General features: G+C 40.0%; 1 protein-coding gene across 2 annotated transcripts in view; it reads right to left on the minus strand.

Moving 5' to 3' along the window:
- The window catches only part of LOC121963516 (aggrecan core protein-like), a 28,641-nt gene extending 14,770 nt beyond the window's left edge, over positions 1 to 13,871 (minus strand). For both annotated transcript variants that reach the window (XM_088079166.1, XM_088079122.1), the window contains exons 1-9: positions 13,743 to 13,871; positions 5,410 to 5,504; positions 5,238 to 5,329; positions 4,149 to 4,440; positions 3,897 to 4,071; positions 2,813 to 2,940; positions 1,844 to 2,137; positions 839 to 1,141; positions 579 to 753 (exon numbers count right to left, since the gene is read on the minus strand). In XM_088079166.1, the coding sequence (XP_087935292.1) occupies positions 579 to 753; positions 839 to 1,141; positions 1,844 to 2,137; positions 2,813 to 2,940; positions 3,897 to 4,071; positions 4,149 to 4,440; positions 5,238 to 5,329; positions 5,410 to 5,497 (1,547 nt within the window). In that variant the 5' untranslated portion in view covers positions 5,498 to 5,504; positions 13,743 to 13,871. The remainder of the gene's footprint in view (positions 1 to 578; positions 754 to 838; positions 1,142 to 1,843; positions 2,138 to 2,812; positions 2,941 to 3,896; positions 4,072 to 4,148; positions 4,441 to 5,237; positions 5,330 to 5,409; positions 5,505 to 13,742) is intronic.
- Between the last annotated feature and the right edge of the window lie 8,541 nt (positions 13,872 to 22,412).

The following is a 22,412-nucleotide window of genomic DNA, read 5'->3' on the forward strand; positions in this document are numbered from 1 at the left end:
ACCACGACTATTGGAAAACACCAACTAAGCACCAGAAGTCACGGCCATAATTCACACAGGGCAGGGCCGGCTCTTGGTATAGGAGATATAGGCGGTCGCCTAGGGCGCCATCTGCTGGAGGGGCGCCGCTACGCCGCCAGTCCCCCTTGGCCTCGAGGGAAAATAATAATAAAATAATAATTTTCTATGCCCACTGCCGCCCTCACTTAGTGTTTTCTGTCTAGAAAATATATATATATTAACATTACAAATAAATAAACAGTGACATGTTCCTAAATTATGTGTGAGCACGTGATGTGTCGTTATTGGGGTTAGGGTTAGGGCGGGCAGAGCCGGCCCTGACACAGGGCATCATGGGGTTCAGGAATAAAATGATGAAATTAACTGCTGAAACACTGCTACAAAATGCTGAAAACACTATATGGTGCAGTCTCTCCCTGACAGAGGACGGTTTCAAACACAGATCTGGAGTTTAAGGTGCATCTTGAGTTCTCTTTTATTTAAACATCAGAGAAATGAAAGTAAATGTTGCTGCAGGAGGAACAATCGTTCTTCCTGCTCTGAGGTCTCAGATTCACCTCACAGTCTGGTCCAGTACCCATCCTGCATCACACTGGTGATATCCGGCCTCGTACGCCGCCTGCAGCTGCTCCGGTGAGGCGATGGAGGCGCCGACACTCTGACAGGCCAGCTGGGCCTCGACGAAGGTGAAGGCGTAGCGTCCGGAGCCCGAGCGGTAATGGAAGACCACACCTGCACAGAGAAACGGCATTATCCGAGACGCTCGCTGGACTTTCTGTGATGTCGCAGTAATCATCGGCAGCTCAGGATCGCTCACCACCCGGAGGCATCACAAAGCCTCTTCCGGGCGCCATGCCCGTGTCGGGCCTGGCGGTGGCCGCCTCGATCACGTCTGTGATGACCTCGGTGACGCTCGGCGGCCGAGGCAGCGGCAGCTCCGCGGGGCTCTCCGTGAAGGTGAAGTCCACCACGGTCGGCTGCTGGGTCTCCACCTCTCCGACCGCCTCGCTCTCTGGGGTCGTGCTCCTGAAGAACACCTCCGGGCTCTGCGTCACCGCCGTCACACTCAGCACGCCACTTCCCTCCTCGATGAGGCCTGAACCCTCCTCAGCAGGCGACTCTGGAGGTCATGGAGGGGCGAGATAACAGAGCGTTTGCTGCAGATGTTACTGCGTAGAGTCAGAAGTTGGGTTTTTGGTTCTTATTTAAATGAATCCTGCATCAACTTGCAAATTTTGTCCAATTTACCCAAATTTTCTGCAAATTGACCAGTTATTGTAGTTTATGACGACATATCAGGGCCACTGCGGAGCCACGGTAAATTTAAAAAGAAAAATTATATAGAAGAGATTAATGTCACAAATCTGCTGATAAAGATATATTCTTTAAGTTTATAAAGTCGCAAATTTCAGATGTTTTTGTTTGTTGTACATTTTTGATTTTTGCAGGTCAAAGGACTACATTCACTTTGCACCACAGATTTGTGACTTTATAAACTCAGAGAATATCCATCTTTTTCTTGCAAATTAGCAACATTAATCTCAGAAAATCTTTGGGGTTTTTTTTCTCAGAAATGCCCCAATTTAAGCACCACATGTGGATGCTATTTATGTTATTTATCTTTTCCCACCAGTAGCCATGAAAAATTGTTGTTTTTTACCAAGACATTGCTGCATTTCCTGCTGCAACCGTTGGGAATTGGTAAAAAAATAATAAAAAAAATAGAATAAAATAAAATAAAAAAGGTACAAGACAATTACCTGAAATTAGTACAAAAAACGAAGACAAAATATCTGCAAAAAAACCTGAACTGAAGGCTCACCTGTGTAGCAGAAGGCGTCGTAGCGGGACTCAGGAAGTGGGTATCCTGTCTGGTTTGTGTGGAGGTAAACGGTCCGCACCCCCAGCAGGCCGCCTCCACACTGCGGCCGACGGACGTTGATGGGGTAGCGGACGCTCCTGTCTCCCAGCCAGCCGGCGTTACAGACGTCCATGCCAGTCTGCCACGCCAGGTAGAGCTGACCGGTGGTCGCCAGCAGAGCGCCCCGGTTGGAGCACGCCATCACGGCCTCCGAGTAGGTGAACTTCTCTGCAGCGGCGGTGTGAAAAACTCTACCTGCGTCACATCAGAGAGCGCCATAAAGCGGTGAAGGGTGACGTTTATTGTAGGCCAACCTGGAAGTTAGCATCGCACTGGTTCCCTCCTGAAAAACTTTGATTATCGCCAAAAAGAAGCTCTACGACGAACACGATAATCTTAACAGATCGGAGAATCGGCAGAAGCAAAAAGCTGTTCGGCCATAAACCAACAAAAAACTGGTCTCCTCACTTTAGCCTTTGACTGTGATTCAGCTGCTGTGCGCACTGCTGCACATCAGTATTTAAGATCTTGTATTGTAGTATGTTGTATTTTCATGAATTTTCTATACTCTATTTTTATGCTTATTTTATTAATAAGGCCAGTTGGTTATATTTTATCCATTTTATTTTCTATTTTATGTTCTGAATTCTGTGCACTAAATTTCTATCCTCATTGTGTCTCACTTTTACTCATGTTAAGCGGATTTTATCCATTTGAAGATACATTTCACGTATTCTGTTCTGATTTTATTTTATTTCAACATGCAGGTTTTATTCTGTCGTCTCGTCTTTTATGTGTTTTGATGTGAAGCACGTGCTGCATTTCATTTCTTTCTTGTAAAGCACGCTGGGCTGCATTTCTTGTATAAAAGGTGCTATACAAATAAAGTTTATCAAACAGAAGCAAATTAACAACACAGCAGTCACGTACCTGTCATCCTCTCAGCGAAGCAGTAGACGTCGTACGTCTCGTTGAGGTCTCTGACTCCGTACGTCCTGACGCCGGGCAGCTCCTCTTTGTCTCCGTAGCAGTTCACACGAGGATCATGGATCGGGTACCTTTGGTTGAATAGAGAGAAAATTTTCAAAATTTAAATTCCATCATGGACAATGCCCCCAAAAGATTTTCCCTTTTGTTTTACAAAGACATTGCTGCTTACCCAGCGAGCAGGAAACGTTTCCACAACACTGGCTAACGTTACCTACAAGTTGCAATAATGTTTTAAGGAAAACATTTAAATCTAATGTTTAAAGAACATTTTAAGGATGCTTATGATTTCAAATAATGTCCCTTATAAGGTTGAATACTGATGTAAAGTTTTCAGGATGTTTTGGTGACGTTAGCTCAATGTTAGATAGGCGGCAAATGGTGCCTTTGACCCACTTTGCGTTCATTTTGTTCGTATTTGTGCACATTTTCGAAACGTTTACAGAAACGGACAAAACGGAGAAAGCAGAGGCAGCGAAGCAAAGTTCGAGCGAGATACGACTGCTTCAAACGGCATCAGAAACGGTAACACGGTGAAAAGAGAGGTCGGCACGTATTTAACGACCTCACAGATCACCGCTACTCCATTAACCCTTTGAAACCTGGACTGACATCACTTTTTTTGTGCTGTATTCAGAAACTTTTTTTTTTAGTCAAGGCAACGAGCAACTTGACAGGAAATGTACGCAAACTGCAAGAAATTAATGGATTTAGAAATTTCTTTTTTTTTGTTAAATAGGAAAAAAATGTCTGTAAAACTAAAAAAAAACCAAACATCCATGTCACCTCCCGGGCTCCGTGATTTCCGTACGTAGAGGCCGTACTGTTTTTTTTTAAAGTGTGTTTAGTTAAAGTATGCAATAACAATTTGGATATTGCAGGAGTTTTTTTGGACACTTTTCTCCAGAATATTGTGTTTTTCGCCTCCATTAACGTGTGAACTTTAACGTTTGAGCGTCCAGTTTGAGCTCAGTGAGAGGCAGAGGCAGGAAGTGGACAGCCGTTGGCCGTCATGTGACACACCCACCTGACTGTGTGGTCAGACAGCCAGCCGGCGTCACACTGGTGGAATCCGTCATCGTAGGCCGCCTGAAGCTGCTCGGGTGACGCCATGACGGCGCTGTTCTGCGCGCACGCCGCCGTCGCCTTCTCAAAGGTCAAACTGTAGCGTCCCATGATGGCGCGGTAGTGGAACACAATACCTGCAGAGACAAAGCTGTTAAATTCTGAATGAAACATGAAAAGTTTTGTCTAAAATGTTGTGAAAGCTCATTTTCACCTTGAACCTGCACGTGGACGATGTCGTGGTTGTCCTCGATGCCGTGCTGGACCTCACAGCGGTAGACCCCCGAGTCGCTGGACCTCAGCTCCGAGATCTTGATGCTGGCGTCTGTGGAGGTCTGGGGGTAGCCCACCAGGTGAACTCTGTCCAGGTAGCGCTCGCTGATTCGCACCTGGCCCTCCAAGGCCACCAGGATGGTCGTGACCTTCTCTTTGGTGACGAGGCTCCATTTGATGCGATGGGCGAGGGGGGCGATGGTGGGGGCGCCGGGGTCCGGGACGGTGTGGTCCTACGAGGGAAACAACACCGTTTACCAGCAGTTACTTTTCCAAATATAAAATCAACAATCTGAGGCTATTTAACCCTTTAGGGACTGTTTGGTGTACTTAATGTTCTGGCTGTGTTCATGCATATAGCATACATACAAAAATACACAATCTTGTCATTAAGTAGGTCAAAAATACACTGGGAAAATAAAATTGTTACTATTGTTACATTTTGTTAAATGCAAAAAATGTCATTGAATTGAAACCCAATCAATTCATTTATGTATTTAAAATTATGTTTCAGAAAAGAAAATATATTTTTAGCACTTTTAGCACTCTTGAGGTCATCTTCTTCTTGTTTTTAAATCTTTTTTTTTTTTTAAATTGTATTCAGTTTTTTTAAAAACTTATTTTCAGGTAATTGTCTTGTAACCTTTTTTTTAAAAAAATTTCTTGCCAACTTTGGGGCAAATTTTTATGAAGTGTCCCCCCTCTTCCCATGTTTTGAAAGAAATTAAACCCATTCATTCAGGTGCCAGAGAGGTAATGTGTGTACAAGATAAGTGGGCAAAAACACAATATAAATAGTAAAAGAAACAACATAAAATAGTTAAAACAAAAAAAATGAGGCGCAAACTCAACAGTTAATAAAATTTTACATCAGTTGCACATGGAAGATAATTCAGGGACAAATACTTTCAGTGGACTAATCCACTATCTAAGAATACAAGTTATTATATAAATTATATGGAAAATAAAGTGGAGAATATACTGTCTTTCAGCCAACTGACATTTACTAAAAAAGCTTAGAAAGACTCACCTCAAAGTAACAGGGAAGCAGGATGGAGGCTCCCAGCAGAGGACGCTGTGGCTCCTCCAGAGGAATACTCACACTCAGCACGTCCTCCGGGTCTGAGGACGAAATCAGGGACAAAAGAGCTCCGTACATCGTGCAATAAACTCATGAAATGATCATAAATAAGTTTTCTTACCCATGAAGGAGTGCTCTTCATAAAGGTAATCGAACGACGCAGAGATGACATGTAGACACGCAGACAGCAACACGATCCACCTCGTCATGTCTCACCTGAAGTTCACCGAAAAATGAGCAAAATACAAACTGAGAACGCAAAACATTTAGGTTTCTATTGATAATAAGAGATAAATTTTATTTTCCTACAGGCCATAAAAAATAATCTTTCAGATGTCATATTGATTTTTTCAATACACAACACAATGCACATCAACTGAGCTGTCTGAATGTTGTGCACCTAAACGTAGAGAATTTTTAATATCTTATTTTGTTGTTTTTCTTCTTCTATGATCTATGATGAAGTAATTTTCATTGCTGCTAAAAAAAAGAAAAGAAATGTATTTTATATTATTTTTGGTTAAATCAGTATTTTCTCATTTAAGTGTAGTAGTTCATGAAACAATAATGGTAATAAATACTTTTTTTATGTCCTATCTGGTAATAATAAAATTCTTGGACCTGCACCAAAAATTATAGTCACTTTTCATCAAATTTCAAAACAATCTGTCCCAGCTGCTTTAACACTGCAAACAAAAGTCTCTTTCTCTCTACGAAATCCCACTAAAACACGAGGGAGTCCTCCATAAAGTTTCATTCATTCACTGGAAACACAAGACGCCGAGCTCCCAAACTCTGAATGTCCGCTCTGTGGGCCTCGTGCAAGAAACCACATACTGACAAAAATTTATATCATTTTTGCTCGTGTGCAGGATTTCTTCTTATTTATTGATTTTTGCATTTCACCAGTTTTTTCTATCTTTGGTCTTCCGTCTGAAAACTTCAAACAACAAAGAAAAATAAGTTTCACATTTGAGGAACATTTTTTAAAAAGCATGAATAATATTTAATTTAAATTTAGATAATGTTGCAGCATAATTATGATGACTGGATTATTAAATTCGAGGACTGAAGACATACACTGTACAGGGTTCATTGATCCCAATCACCTTGATTTAAGTAACCGTGTTTAGTAGTACTGTAGTACCGGACGAAAGTAAAACATCTGAGGAACCTTTAAGTTTCTTGAGTATTTTAATCTAATGCTACTTTCTTCTTCTACTCCACTAAATTTCAAAAAGAAATATTGTCCTTTTTACTCCACTAATAATATTGGATAAAGTCAAGATTTTTGCACACAAACCATATGAAATTATACAAGGGCATCTAAAACAATTAGTCGATTAATTAGAAAATGAATTGGCAACTATTTATAGAATTGTGTAATTGTTTCATTTTTAATGCAAAAAAACAAACAAACAAACAAACAAAAAAAAAACAACAAAAAAACATGGTCCCAGATTCTCACGAGGACTTTTTCTTTTATTTAAATTATTTTTGATTTATTACATTTATTTAAACCATTTTGCACGTGTACTTTTAGTTTTAATACTTCATTATATTTCCCAGCACCATTTAGCCACTTGTTAGCAACCACCGTTCTTAAGACGCGTAACATTCAAAAATTGGGTTTAAGCGGATGTATTTTATGTTGCAGAACAAAACGTCTAAATATCTTCGGCCCGTATTAACCACAGACCTTATTTAAGGCATTTTTCCCAAAACCCAAAAAACCCAGAGACTTTGAGACGAGGGAACCGGACGTGCAAAGATGCTAACGAACTTCCGTTTTTTTGGACTCATTACTTCACCGCTCTGTGTTAGCTTCCAAATATTAGCTACTACACTGATGTTGGTTATCAAATGTTGAAGCTGACATTTCCAAAACTGTTGTTAGCAAACATTTGACCTTAACTTAGCTAATGTCAGTATGACCACATCTCCTCATTGTCGCGTGTTTGCTGGCAGCTAACAAACAGACTGCAACACAAAAAACATCATTGATAAATGAAATGTACCTTTTTCTTGAGAGGGTTTGTCTTTGCCACGCGCTCAGGGAGGAGGAAGTCATCAATATCAGGACACGAAGTACTTGGAAACTTTCTAAGTTGTCTACTTACATTTCATTGATATAAAAAACAACACCACACTATAGCATGTTGAAAAAACAATTCAAAAAGTCATCGCTCAAAATGTAAAAAAAAGTCATAGTTTAACATTTTGAAGAGGATTAAAGTCCAAGAAGTCAACATTGAAAATGCTGAAAAAAGTCATAGTATAGTATGTTGAAAAACGCCATATTATAGCATGTGATAAAAAACTGTTGAAAAAGTCATGGTCCCAAATGTCAAAAAAAGTCCTAGTATAGCATTTTGAAGAACATACGTAATAGCATAAAATGTCGAAGAAACAGTCCAAAAAGTCAACATTTAAAATACTGAAAAAAGTCATATTATAGCATGTCGAAGGGCAACATACTATAGCAAGTGGAAAAAAAGGTATAAAAAGTCATTATTCCAAATGGTGATAGAACTTATGGTAAAGTATTTTGAAGAATGTTTTAGTATAAATTTTTGAAGAAACAGTCCCTGAAATCAATATTTAAAATGTTAGAAAGAGTCATAGTATAATATGTCGAAAAACACCAAACTATAGCATGTGGAAAAAACGATTGAAAAAGTCATCATTCCAAATGTCAAAAAAAGTCATAGTATAGCATCTTAAAAAAAATTAAAGTGTAGAATGACGAAAGAACGGTCAAAAAAGTCAACATGCTGAAAAAAGTCATAGTATAGTACATCAAAAAACGCCATACCATAGCACGTGAAAAAAACTGTCAAAAAAGTCATGGTCCCAAATGTCAAAAAAAGTCCTAGTATAGCATTTTGAAGGACATAAGATGTCGAAGACACGGTCCAAAAAGTCAACATTTAAAATATTGAAAAAAGTCATATAATAGAATGTCGAAAAGCAACCTACTATAGCATGTGGGGAAAAAGGCGAAAAATGCATTGTTCCAAATGTCACTAAAACTTATGGAAAGTATTTTGAAGAACATTTTAGTATAAACTGTTGTAGAAACAGTCCATGAAATCAACATTTAAAATGTTAGAAAAAGTCACTGCATAATGTGTCGAAAAACACCAAACTTTAGCATGTGGAAAAAACTGCTGAGAAAGTCATTGTTCCAAATGTCAATAAAACAAGTATGAATAACATTTAGGAATTTGTTTGTGAGTGTAAAATGACCATCATGCACTTTACCAGCTATAGCTGCTGGTGGGTTTAAATGGGGTTTAAGAACATTTGGAGTTGACTTCTTGTATTTTTTCTTTTAACAGAAAATTGAGAGTAATTTAATTCTGCTGCATGAGCCACATTGTGCGTGAACAGTTTTCTGCTCCTCACAATGTTCTTCCTCTCCCAGTTTGGAGAGGGAGCGTCACATCTTTACAGTCAAAACACTCTCCCGTCAGACATTTCACACGCCTCAGCGATGTCCATGTGAGTCATTACAACACTCGCCAACACTCGCCGCTCTTATTTTCTGACGGGAAAACAAGGAGCTCCAGTTCTTTCAAGAGTAAATGTTTATAAATGTTATTTCATGTGAGAAACACTTCCTGCCCCTCCCTGCTTCTGCAGTAAAGGTCTTTTCCCCAAATTCACTCTGTGTATTTGTTCATATTCACACACACATCAGAGGTAAACACACAAACGTGCATTATCAAATATAAACACCACAACGCCATTCTGCTTTATGGAGGGACAAGACATAACGCATGTACAGAGTATACATTGATACGCCGTCCCTGAACATCCAAAACTGACGCTGAAGGATGCCGAGAGCGTCATTTCTGAGGTGACGAGCCGCTGATTAAATGTCAGTATTCGACGAGCTGGGAGCAAAAAAAAAAAAAAAACCGGTAGATCCGGCTCATATTAAGAGCCGGGTTGCATCGCTGTGATTTAATAATGATTGAGGGTCTCTGAAGCTTTTCAGACTTCTAACCTGTCATGAAACACGGTGGGGACGTCAACACACGATGTGAGTCCGAGGCACGCACGCGCAAAACAGTCCGCCATCTTGGAAAGCTAGCTACGGCTAAACCACTTTGACAAACCAAATGTCACGATCCGAGTTTCAAGCATGGATGTGATTAGTTAGTTGTTTGAATTGACCCTATTTTAACATAATAAATAAATACATACATACGTAATTACTAACATTAGTAATACACTAAGAATAAAATCCTAAATACGATCATTATCAGGCTATTATGATTTATCTTCAAACTCTGTATACATACAGCTGATGAGATCCGCCCCGAAAACTTATTTTAATTCCAACAAGTAACGTATCACGATCATTTTTCTGTGTTTTTAACAAGCCAAATTTCATTAAAATCGCTTCCGAATTAAGCGAGTTACAGTCAGTTTTGTAGTGACATTTTAAATTTCCTACAACATTTTTGCGCATTCAAGCCTCGTATCGCGTTGGTACCATGTGGTTTGTCCATGTGGAGTAGCCGTAGCTAGCTGTCCAAAATGGTGGACCATTTTGGGCATGCGTGCCTCGCATCGTGTACTGACAAGAACATTTTTTCGTAATCATTTATCTTTTCGTCATACTTATCTATTTATCTATCTATTTTTTTATCATACAGCTCAGACAAGATGAACGTTCCTTTGATGATTATTTTTATATTCTGCAGTAAACTAAATAACAAATTGATAACAAAAAAACTTGCATAGAGGTTTGAATCATTTCAGTCTTTTTATTTTGAAGCTAAAACTTCAAATGTAAATAATACATTTGGTGTCTGACAAAAACTGTTTTCATGTCTGTTAAAATATAAATTACTGCAAAAAGTAAAAAAAAAAAAAAAAACTCAATAAAACAGCTGCTTCCAAACTTTTCCGTCAGTGTATGTTCTCTGACAGCGTCTCCGTCAGTCTGCAGCTCGTGCCGCTTCGGTTTGAGGAGACCTGCAGGGAGTGTCTCCTCAGGACTGAGCGCCGCTGTTTGGACTAAGTGACAGTTGATTAGCGGCGGGGCTGTGTGCGAGCCGAGCCGGTGGCCGCCTCCACACTGAGCTCATTCAGCTGCTGCTGAGGGGCCGCTCCCTCAGAGACCGGGGCCCATAACACCAGATCTGTTCCCCCTGAAACCTGTATTATGGCAGCTCTGACGACACCGGGGCCTGAGTAAACAGCAGACTTTCCATCACGTCTCAACACTGCTGACATTCAGCCAGGAGACACGACGGGAGGAGCTGAGGGCCAAAGGTGTGGCAGTGACCACGCTTTGATCCTCACCTGTCTGTCTCTTTTTCCTAAAATCTCCTCATGACTGACATCTGATCCCACAGGTTAATAAACGTCACTTACATCACGTATAATAACGATTAAGGGACTCAGAATATGTTGATGACTTGTTGCAGTCAGATTTTAAACATTTATTGACTTCCTGCAGCTCTTTGATTGAGACCAGCTGATTTTAAATCGGCTTCAGAATAAAATTAACTTAAATATCGTCGTTGTCGGGTACAATCCTCATATCTCCACGTTTCACTATTTTCATTTTTTTTCATAAATGAATTCTGTTGGTCCCCCTCTACATCCATCAGTGGGTTTTTACCATTTCTCAACCAATGAAATTTATTTTAAAAATCTTGTGACTAAACCTCCTATCTCCTTTAGATCCTTCCATTTTTCTAATTCCTGAAAAATAGCAATTTTAGAGACAGGAGGTTTGCACTGACAGCGATATAAGAGTCTGTGGTGCTCTACAGTTAGTTTTATCGACTTTCTGATACTTATTCTTTTGTGTATCATGTGAAGGTCATAATTTGAAGGGACAGTTCACCCAAAAATAAAAAATAAATGTTTTTTCAGCCTGCTCTCACTCCCAACTCATCAAAAAACTGCCACTTTGTCAGTAGACTTCAGCGTCAGACGTGGACACACAGAGGCTCTCTTCACGGCAGTATGTTACGCACCGAGCAGCGGCAGGTTGTGATGCCACCAGCAATGATCACGTTAAAGAGTTAGAAAGTCCATATAGGGCAGATGGGAAATGAGGTGGATGGTCCCAAATCATTTGAAGTCATCATATGTTGCCGCTTTGCAGTGGACTTCCATGTCTACATGTTACGCTCTGGATATCCTTCTGCGTCTGCTGCTGACGTTCCGAGATGCTGCTACCATGATGTCGACACAAACACATGGTGGGATTACACCGTGTGTGGTTATGTTTAGGCAACAACTGCACATGGTAACTAATGCTGGGACATGACCAAACGCACATGCTGCCACGGCTGGTTAGATTTAGGCAAAAAGGGCACATGGCAAGGTGTATAAAAAAACATCACATTCAGACAGGAAGCGGACACCAGACTCCTGCATGAAAGTCCAGGGTTTGTTGGACCCGTCCACTGCCCCTCCCTCATGCTTGTATTTATATTACACCTTACTTCTAATATTACGTAATATAAGTTGTAACATTGGAAGTTATATTACATTGTTACTGGCACTGTTTTGATCTGACGTCGTCGTGCTGTGTATCCAACGCGTTCTCAACCAAACTCGTCACATGATGCCGTCAGTGACCTTCTGCATCTACTTATGACATTTAAGGTATTCTTCTGTGTCGGCTGATGCCGTAACCCTGATGGCAACAAATGCACATGGCACAGTGACGCAGCGCGGTCCTTACATTTACACAACAGCACATGGAGACCCACGCGGGCGTCACAATGGTTGGGATTAGACAACAAAGTCGCGGATGGTTAGATTTAGGTGAAAGAGGCCCATGGTGAGGTGTAAAAAAAACACACATCCACACGGGAAGCGAGCACTGGACTCCCACATAAAAACTGGCTGTTTTTGGGACCCACCGGCTCTATAAGCACACTCACGCTTCTTATACGATGCTGTTACCGCCAGCATTATCGCCTGCCGCTGTCTTTCAGTGTTTCATGCAACCGGCTTCGTCATGACGCCACCCATGCACGTGGACGTGTCTGACGCTGTCAGGCTATCCGTTAGCCGTATAATAACAACGCTGCCAATTCTGTCTGAGTGGGTTCTCAGCTGACGCCGACCAGCTGCGTTGGAAGTGGAAGGTGGCTTTTGGCGTCAAACTTGTATGCGAAAGCACCAACGAAGCAGACGTATTTGACGTATTTTTGAGTGAGAACGAGCTGCTGTATCACGCAGAAGTAAATTGTAAATGGACTGCATATGTGTAGCACTTCTTTAGTCGTTTGACCACTGAAAACGTTTTCACACTGCATGTCACGTTATTCACGCACACTTTCACACACTGGGGGGCCGAGGCTACTGTACCAGGTGCCACCTATTTACCATTCATAGATACTCTCACTCCAGTGGAAGCAGTTGGGGTTCAGTATGCTGCCAAAGCACATTTCGACATGTTGAGTGGAGGAGCCGGGGATCGAACCGCCGATTCGATTTTCCGAATAGTGGACAGCCCGCTCTACCTCTGAGCCACAGCCGCCCCGTGTGAGCGCCATTTAGTTCCATTATATTGGAGAAAAGGTAAAAATCTCTACGGCCGATATCTCCAACACTCTGCAACTCACACCAAAACTAAACTGATAAAAATCACTACAGGTAAACTTGCTGATTTTCTTTTATCTACTTGTTTACTATGCTATTTTATTTTAATTAACCTTTTTCTAATTATTATTATTTTTTATTATTATTTTCTTAAATTTTATTTTTATTTATTAATTGTTTTATTACTATTTTTGTTATTATTCTAACTGTGTCACTTTTATTTATTTGTATAAAATATGCACGATATGTACGTGATGCATGTAATACAAGTGGTTGCATCCAAACTCAATCAATGCCAGGTTGTCAAATGGTACAGTAATACTGTTGCGGGGGGGGGTTATGTTTGTTTATATTTGTATTATTCCTGATCATCTCCATGTACACTATTTTTCTATGTACAAATATAAAGAAAAAGACTTGGAGCAAAAATGGCTACAGGTAAGAGAAATGTATAACAGATTTGGGGTTGAAATGACCCTTTAAACATGTTGTTTGTCTTGTGTCAAGTAAAATATATGGCAGATTTGATGTTTATTGTATTTATTCAGAGATGATTTAGATAAAATGTTGCTTCTCGAGTATGAAAAAAACTCACTGCAGTGAGAATCCACTGATAGAGTTTAGACTGCAACTTTAAACCAGCTTTTTAGAATAACCTAAATCTTCAATTACAGTAATATCTCTATAAGGATGTGAATTCCCCTAAATTAGGATATATTAATGTAAAAAACAATTTAGAAAAATTAAAAATGTTGTTTTAAAATACTTTTTTTGAAAGCACACGTGCAAAGGTGATGAAAGAAGCATATTCACTTCTGTATTTCTTGAGTAAGTTAAAAACCAAACAATAAAATAGAGTTTATCACAAACCTGTTGTAGAAATATCGTCACCCCTGTTGAAGTCAGACTCTTCTTCGGTGGTGTGTTTTGGCTCAGCTGAGCTCCAGGATGTGAGTGTAAAGTCCCGGTGAGCAGCAGCAGCAGAGGTGGGGATGCTCGGCTGAGTGCAGAGGACTGAGACTGAGTCCAGGTCTGACTGTCAAACCTCAGGAGGGAAACGCCGCCGTCAAGCTGCACACACTGCAGGAAGAGGGCCTTTCAGAATAAAAGCAGAGAGCGGCCTCAGACAGAGGAGGTGCAGTTAATCACAGTGCTGCTGCTGAAAGAAGAGATGTTCACATGATGTGGAAAGAAGTCAGAAAACTCATCTCTTTTGGAAGCTGGGAATTCAACGTTGTTTGTGAAACATCGAGCATCCCATAATTCAATTCGCTGTAAATGTTAAAGATCATGTATTGATATAGAGCATACGGGGTGCCAATCCTAAAGTTGTGCACTCTCAAAGTAACAGAAACTTTTTTCCACAATTTGCACTAAAACATAATTTAAAAGAATTTTGATTTTTTAAAAGTCACTTTTTAAATTAACATTTAGAACATTTTTTGCAAACTTTTGCAAAATTTATTCATTTGTGAAAAATATGTTAAAGATATTGTCAAATAAAAATGTTTATATTGCTGATGTTTTCATTGCTGAATCTAAATGTTAAATCTAAATGTTCACTCTTTATGTTATACATTTGGATATACCATTTATATTTAACATATGACATTTGACATTTAGATATAACATATAACATTTAGATATAACATTTAAAATTCATATTAACATATAACATTTAACATTTAAAATTCATATTTAACATATAACATTTAGATATAACATTTAACATTCATGTTTAACATATAAAATTTAAATTTTACATATAGTATTTAGATATAAGATTTAACTTTTAGATTTAAGATATGAGATTTCGATATAAGGTAAAACGTTTTAATGCTTAACATTTAGATTTAACTTTTAACATGTAGACTTTTGGAATTTGCCTTAGAAACTAATGTTTATGACATTCAGGCTCTTGTGCCTAAAATCAGGTATTTTATGATATTATATGAAAAGTGTTACTATAATAAACCCTGAGGACAACATGTCACAGCTTGAGTCACACCTCTGCATACAAGTTATTTTTGTCACGAGCAGACTGAGATTTAAGCAACACAAAAGCCGTTATTAACAGCAGCAGCAGTAGAAGAATCTGTTATTATGTCACCTGTATGTATGAGCTGTATTTTTTAAACATATTTTTGGACATGTTTCGCTTTTATTTTGAAGGAAATGTGACTGGGGCTATCTGGCAGACTCTTGGACTCTTGTGGGGAATGAAGGAGGAGAGTGGGTTGCAGTGGTGGAGGGTGCGTGCCGGTCCACCCACTTGGTAAAAATGAGGTAATGATCCAGGAGATCAGCCAATGGAGTGGTTTGAATAATCTGACTTCAGGCTGCTGTATTCATGTAATGTGCTGGGTGACTCAGGACTGAGCTTTTAATAACTTTATTGGCTGTATAGTAATTTTATTAATCATCATCACCTCTAGAATAGAATATTTATCTATTTATTTATTATTTTTATTTTATATTATTATTATTATTATTATTATTATTATTATTATTATTATTATTATTATTATTATTTTACTTCATTTTTAGTTAGTTAGTTTTTTTTTATTTCTGGTAAAAAATAAAAATTAAAAAGAGCAGAAAGAAAAAATAGGTTCATAAAATCAATTAGGTTACAAAATAATATATGAAAAAAACTGTTTTACAGTGAAAAATATTTTTAACATATTTTACAAATCCAAAATTTTTCTTCATTAAGAGATGTTTTGTCATCTCCCATGCTCTCTCCGATAACAAGGTAATATAATTAGATCTTTATTTCAAACATGGCAAAAAAAAAAATCAAAAAATGTAATTTTGTTTCATGTGTAAATAGATAACCAACTTAATCTTTGTGCATCATCCAAAACTACTAAACAAAAATGTGTGTAGTTCCATAAAAAAATGGAACTGTATGAGGGATTGCTGCTTTTTCTTTTAATCATTTTAATTATTTTGATTTATTAAATGTATTAAAACTTTACTTTGAATTTTAATTTTTCATTATATTTCCTGAAATCACAATTACTTTGTTTATTTAACAGAACGTCTGTTTCCCTCCTGCAGAAGTTCTCCTTTCAGCTTTTTCTGGCGTCATGTCTCCGGTCTTGTTCATGAGTCTTTGCACAAAACCTGCCCTTATATGGTGTTTAGGGGGCGTTACCTGAGCTGACAAGTGACCTATGATCAGTGCGATTCATCATTGAGCTCACCTGGTCAGAGCAGATTTGGATTGTTAAGAGTGTTTGGTGCATCTGGAGTTGACTTTTTCTTACAAGAAAATTAAGGTAAAAAATAAGAGAATGTTGCTGCATGAGGCCCAATAATCAGCTCCTGAAACACGTCGGCCTCACCTCTTTAACTTCTCTCCGCCTGCTCACTTAGTGAAGACAGAGCCGCTCTTTCAGTCGCTGAGAGTTCGAGCAACATGTGCAATCACAACGTGTTCTCACGCCTAAAAAATGAACCGCACTTAACTCATAATAGCAGGTGGAGTTTAAGTGGGACCTAATGACAGTAACGCTCCATTTCCACACAGCAGCATTAATGCCACTTCAGTTTTTATGCCCTGATGTTGCAAGAGTCATTTCCTCCTCCACCTTTTGTGCTTTTTTTAGTGAAGTATAAATCACCCGGGAGGATTCAGTCTGATTATTTTAATATTCTCTTATTTCTGTCCATGTTAAAGCCTGCACTTATTGGAAAAAGTCAAACAAGGTCGGCAGCAGCAGCCCTGGGACCTGATTTGCCCTACAGGCTGGATAAAGAGGTGGTTTTTGTGAAGGTAGCCTGGAGGTTTTGGGCAGGAGGTGATCTTTACTCCCTGAGGAGAAAAACTCTGTTGATGTTGGACAGTTTAGACGTCAGGTTTAGTGTTTGTGTGTCCTTGGAGCACATAGAGGGGAAAATAGATGAGCATATTCTTAGATTCAGCCCTTGGTTGTCCATATAAACGCTCAGAGGGTGAAGGGATGCAGGGAAGGGGAGAATAATGGAGATTTGGACTCGTTCTGGCTGGATTTAAATCTGAATAGTGTTGAGTAACTGAAGCACCTGGACCAGGCGAGGAGGAGGAGAGACTCTGAGCTCTCTGCTCCTGGACGGTGAAATTGTGTCTGCATTTGTGTCACATTTCCTCTGCAATGTTTAGATTTTTCCACATTTGGAATATTTGTTTAGAGATTTTGGGTCGAGGTGTTGCTATAAACTGAGCTATTTATACTGGGGCAACTAAATTATCCGCCTCATCAACAAAGCAGAAGTGTTTTGCTGTGTCGTAACAGCAAACTTTAAATTATTTCTTATTTAAACGTATTTCTTGAGGTGGATTCTTTTTGTTTCTGTTGTTGTTTTTGTCTTCATAAAGACTTGCTTCACAGGTGGAGGTGAGGTCACCCACAGTGATGGATCCATGACAGAGTTTCGGTTTAGTCCTCGGGGATCTGCAGACATTTCTTTATTTATAAGCTCCTTTCACAGCAAAGGCCACTTTCTGTTCAGGGCTGCAGCGCGACATGAGGAGAACAGTAACAAACACTGCAGGTTGTTGTTTGCTTTTGCTGTCTTGAGTGAAGAGGTTTTTTCACGGCATTTTTGTTTTTAGACAAATATTTGAGATTTTGTTGACTGGATGGAGAGTTTCTTAGAGCACATGATCTGAAGCTGGAGCTGTTTTAGAAACAGTTCGGTGTTTGCAGAACCGACCGTCCTCCGCGTGTGAAAAAAGAGTCAGTGAAATCATCTCAGTAATCAACTCAACTTGTGTATTACTACTTTGAGGGGGCGGTAGTACTTTTCATGCATTCATAATGACATTTAGACACTGATTTGAGCCCCATGCTTATAGCCAAAAGAAACTGTCTGCCGTCGTCGTCGACAATTAACAGTTGTCACGTCTTAACAACTGTTAATTGTTTCAGTTTGGGTTGGAGATTGGTGGCAGACCTGTTTTTGATTTCTAAGACTTTTTTAGTTGAGGGGGATGAGCTGGGTCCAACAGTACATTGCTAAGTTATCTGTCTGGTGCATTTTGCACGGCGTTTTCAGACGCTCTTGCACAGGTGCAGTGAGAAAAAAGACTCGTGGCTCTGCTTCAACTGTGTGAGCGTCTGCATCCGCCGACCAAAATTTCTGACATGTCAGAAATTCCTCCGACCGTCTGACGGACGCTCGCCAGCAGACGTACACTGCACGGTTAAATGGAAAATGGACTGCACTTGTATGGCATTTTTGTAGTCTTTTAACCACTCGACGTGCTTTCGTACTACATGTCACGTTCACACACATTCACACACTGGTGGCCAAGGCTACTGTGCAAGGTGCCACCTGCTACTTAGTAAACATTCACGCGCACTCACACGCCAGTGACGCAGCATCGGGAGAAATTTGGGGTTCAGTATCTTGCCCAGGGATACGTCGACATGTTGCCTGGAGGATCGGGGTATCAAACCGTTGGTCTTCCGGTTAGCGGTTGACTCGCTCTACCTTTGAGCCACAGCCGCCTGACGAAGCTTCAGTTCAGCCCAACTCTAAAATGAGTCGTGCAAAAATCAGAGAGTTGAAGTCATACAGTGTACGATTGGCTTTGGAGGTGTTCGTAAAGATTTTAAAAGTTTGGACAGAGAAAGGCGAGCGGTTCTGATTCCTGTCTTTACGCTGAGCTAAGCTCTCCACATCCTGACATGAGCTCTGCTCTTCATGTACAAACTCGTGAAATCGTTTCACCTGGCATTTTGTGTCAGTGTTCATTGTTTTGTCGGGGGGCGGGGGCGGGGTACGGAGGGGGATTTTCCGAGCCGATGGACTGTAACTTCCATTCAAACTTCCTTGCAGTCGGGAAGTCTGCTCCGAGCTGCTGAAAGGATTTTGTCAGAAACCTCTCAGGAGGACATTTGTTGAAAGCGGAGTGTGTTTATTTTTCTTGCCTTGTCCGTATGAATGGCCGCTGTGTGCAGATCTCTGCAGAACAGAACCGAGTCTGCAGCCTCAGCTCGTACACGAGGTCAGAAACAAGCTGCTGACTCCTGCCGCACGTGAGACGCTCTCAGTGTCTACAACATGTCTCCTGTGTGAGACATACCGAACTGGACAAATAAAAACAGGTCAAACCTGCTGCAGGGTGTTGGTTTTGGAAAAAGCTTCTTAAATGGATCACAGTTAAGAGGAAAAACACTTGTGCAGATTGAGTTTGACCGAGCAGATTTTAGCCCACAGGACAAAAAACGAAGCGGTAGAAATGTTGGATCAGTGCAGCTGTTTTTACGCCTCTGCGTCAGCGATAACAGCCTGTCTCATTCTCGTAAACTCAATAACTCAAGAACCCCTAAAGGAAATTTCTTCAAATTAAGCAAACACGTCTACGTGTACTCAAGGATGAACTGACTAGATTTTAGTGGTCAAAGGTCAAAGTCCCTTTGACCTCGTCTCTCTTATTCTTGTGAACGTAATATCTCAAGAACACCTTGAGGGAATTTATTCAAATTTGACACAAACATTCGAGCGGACTCAAGGATGAACTGACTAAACTTGGGTGGTCAAACGTCTGCAGTGACCTTGCATTGCATGTCTTTTAATCTTTCCTTGCATGTCTAAAAGGATATAATGATGAAGTCTTATCTCAGAAAAAGAAGAGGGGACATTTGGTCACATATTTATTTAGTTAGTTAGTTTATTTGACAGGGACAATGCAAACTAACATCGTACCTCTACCAAAAACTGCAGTAACTGATGTTTCACACATAGATGTCCCTAGTTGGGCCTTTAGTTGTAAATAAATCTAAATATCTCTTCTATCTGTTTGGTTGGTAGCATGTTTCACATTTTAGAGCCTTTTATGGAAAAGGTCGACTTACCCGAGGAGCACTTTCAATGTGCAGTGTTACAGCTCCTACCACTGTTTTGCCTGCTGATACATTTGTTTAAAATATCCCGTGATGAATTATAAAGGCATTTGTAGACTGAACTGGTGACACTAATCTGTGTTTTCACAGACATGGCTGGAAACTTTAACTTGACTTCTGTGCTGTATTTTATTGTTCTATAGGGATGACATTAAAGTAGCATGACCACAGTTATGGGAAAAGAGGAAACCACCTTTTATCATGTTGGTTTTGAAGCATTGACACATGAAAGTCCCTGAGGTACAGTTACAGTTCGTCCACGACACGCCTGAGCTCGCGTCTTTGCTTGTTGGTGCATGTCGAATTTTCTCTGTTACAATGAGAGTGAGTAATAAATAAATCTGCGGGCCGGTTCTCCGTGTTTCTGACAGGACATTCCTTCCTCTCCACAGAGAACAGAGCAGACGTTCTTCTCTGCGAGCAGAGCTGGAAAACACAGCTGATAAAAGACGCGTCCACCGGCAGCCGGGCCGCTGCGTTCACCCCACACCCCGAGTCATTAACCGCCGCGCTGTGACACGTGCTTCACCCTCTGAAAGAAGTCTTACATGTTTTATGTGGCGCTCTGACACCAAACACACCACGCTGGGTCAAACAGGACGTGTTCACTTGTAGCGTTAAACTAACTTAAAGCCACTGTAGCTCCTTGATAAACACAGTTTCTTGAGTAACTGTTATAATTTACACCCTCTGTGGGCAGCTGTGTTTGCAGAGGCAAAAATAATCTCGTGCTTCATCCTCTGATGGCTGTAGACATGAATATCTGTGATACAGAAAAGCAGAAATGCTTAATGATGTGAAGTTTAAGGCAGCTTTGTGTGAAGAACATATATATTTAGGATAAAGGTGCAGCTCATATACAAAATCTAATCTACAAGTCTATATCAGCTTGTCTCTTAGAGTGTAGAGGCTGAAAATAAATGTTCAGATTCTGCATGTTTTTGTCTCAGTAAATCTGATGTGACTGTGCAGGTGTTGCTGCTCACATATCAGATGTTTAGACATCAGAACAAATATGAAAAGTGATTTATATGCATTTCTACCCTGCTGACATTAAGTGGAAATAAAGGAGTTTTTGAGAAATGTCAGTTTCTCTGCTGCCATATTCACACCCAGCCCAGCCTCCAGAATAAATGTTGGTGCTGTACATTTCTGCAAACCAACGATACGTTACATTTGTACGTTATTATGTAGTGCAGCGGTCAGCGACCTTGGGCGTGCAATTTATTAACCAATGGCAAACAATAAGTGTGACACAAAGTGAAAACATTGGCATGGATGTGAACATTTGGCAGAAACTGTAATTTGACTGTAAGGGAGGAGCTCTGCTGCTTCAAACTAATGTCTCAAACAACAAATACTGAGGACGAGTTTTACAGAGAAATCTGAGGGGCGAGGGATTAACGTTATATTGAAAACTGATCAACAAGAACATTTAAAAAACTTCATATAATAAAGATTTGTCAGCCCCTGATGTTTGCAGCTTTATGTTTAGACATTGCTGTGGTTAATGTGGTTACGCTGAAGGACAAAACTATCTCGTCACGGCTACGACAATATCATGTTTTGGCTTAAAACATCCAGTTAAGATAAGATGATACTTTATTGTCCTTTTGCTCGCAAAATAAGAAATGTGTCAGCCAGCGTGGCTCATTAATGTGTTAATAGTTTTTAAGATTTATAGTGTTATACCTGTTGGTACTGATCTTTTCACCAGATTAATCCTCTAACATCGAGACTCTTGTGGACTGGTTTACACACGCTCTTGTTAAGCACTCACTTGACCTTTATGTGGAAATTTCCACGTGCTGCACCTTAACCTACGAGCTGACGGTTGCCTCATCCACATGGCTGCGTCCACATTTATCAGTTACAGGAACACCCAGGTCCTGCAGAGACCAGAGACCAGAGACTGGAGCTGCATTCATAATGAGCCTCCTTGTCCCAGTCTGACCTGCTGTAAGTCTCACAGAGTGGAAGTTTGGGCAAATGGAAGCCATATGAGGGCGGAGGGCAGCAGAGGGCCTCCTCACAGAGGCTCTTTGTGAGCGCAGCGGCAGGTACAGAGGGAGCGCTTCAGATAAACTGACCGAAAATCTGACGACAGCAGCAGGGACACTCGGCCGTCTTTGCCTGGGGGCCACTTTTATAAAAACATATAGGCCCCTGGCCTCCTATAAAAACAGGAGGCCAGGGGCCATACATGCTTCTAGGATTTTAAGAATTTTTTAGGATTTTCTAAAGACTTAGGACATTTGATTTGATTTTAAGGATGTTTTTAGGATTTTTGGATATTTTTGTTGATTTTAGGATATTTATAGGATCTGAGGGCATTTTTATGATTTTAGGACATTTCTGTGATTTAAAAGACATTTTTATGATTTTTGGACATTTCTGAGATTTTTGGACATTTCTGAGATTTTAGGACATTTTGAGGATTTTAGCATATTTCTAGGATTTTAGGACATTTCTAGGGTTTATGGACATTTTTATGATTTTAGGACATTTCTAAGATTTTAGCATGTTTCCGGATTTTAGGACATTTGGGGATTTTAGAATGTTACTAGGATTTTAGGAGGTCTCGAGGATTTTTGGATGTTTTTAGGACTTAGGACATTTCATTTGATTTTAAGGCCATTTCTAG

Source organism: Plectropomus leopardus, chromosome 1 (genome assembly GCF_026936395.1).
Source record: "Plectropomus leopardus strain MGB_pleo_1.0 chromosome 1, ASM2693639v1, whole genome shotgun sequence".
Taxonomy (NCBI): domain Eukaryota; kingdom Metazoa; phylum Chordata; class Actinopteri; order Perciformes; family Serranidae; genus Plectropomus; species Plectropomus leopardus.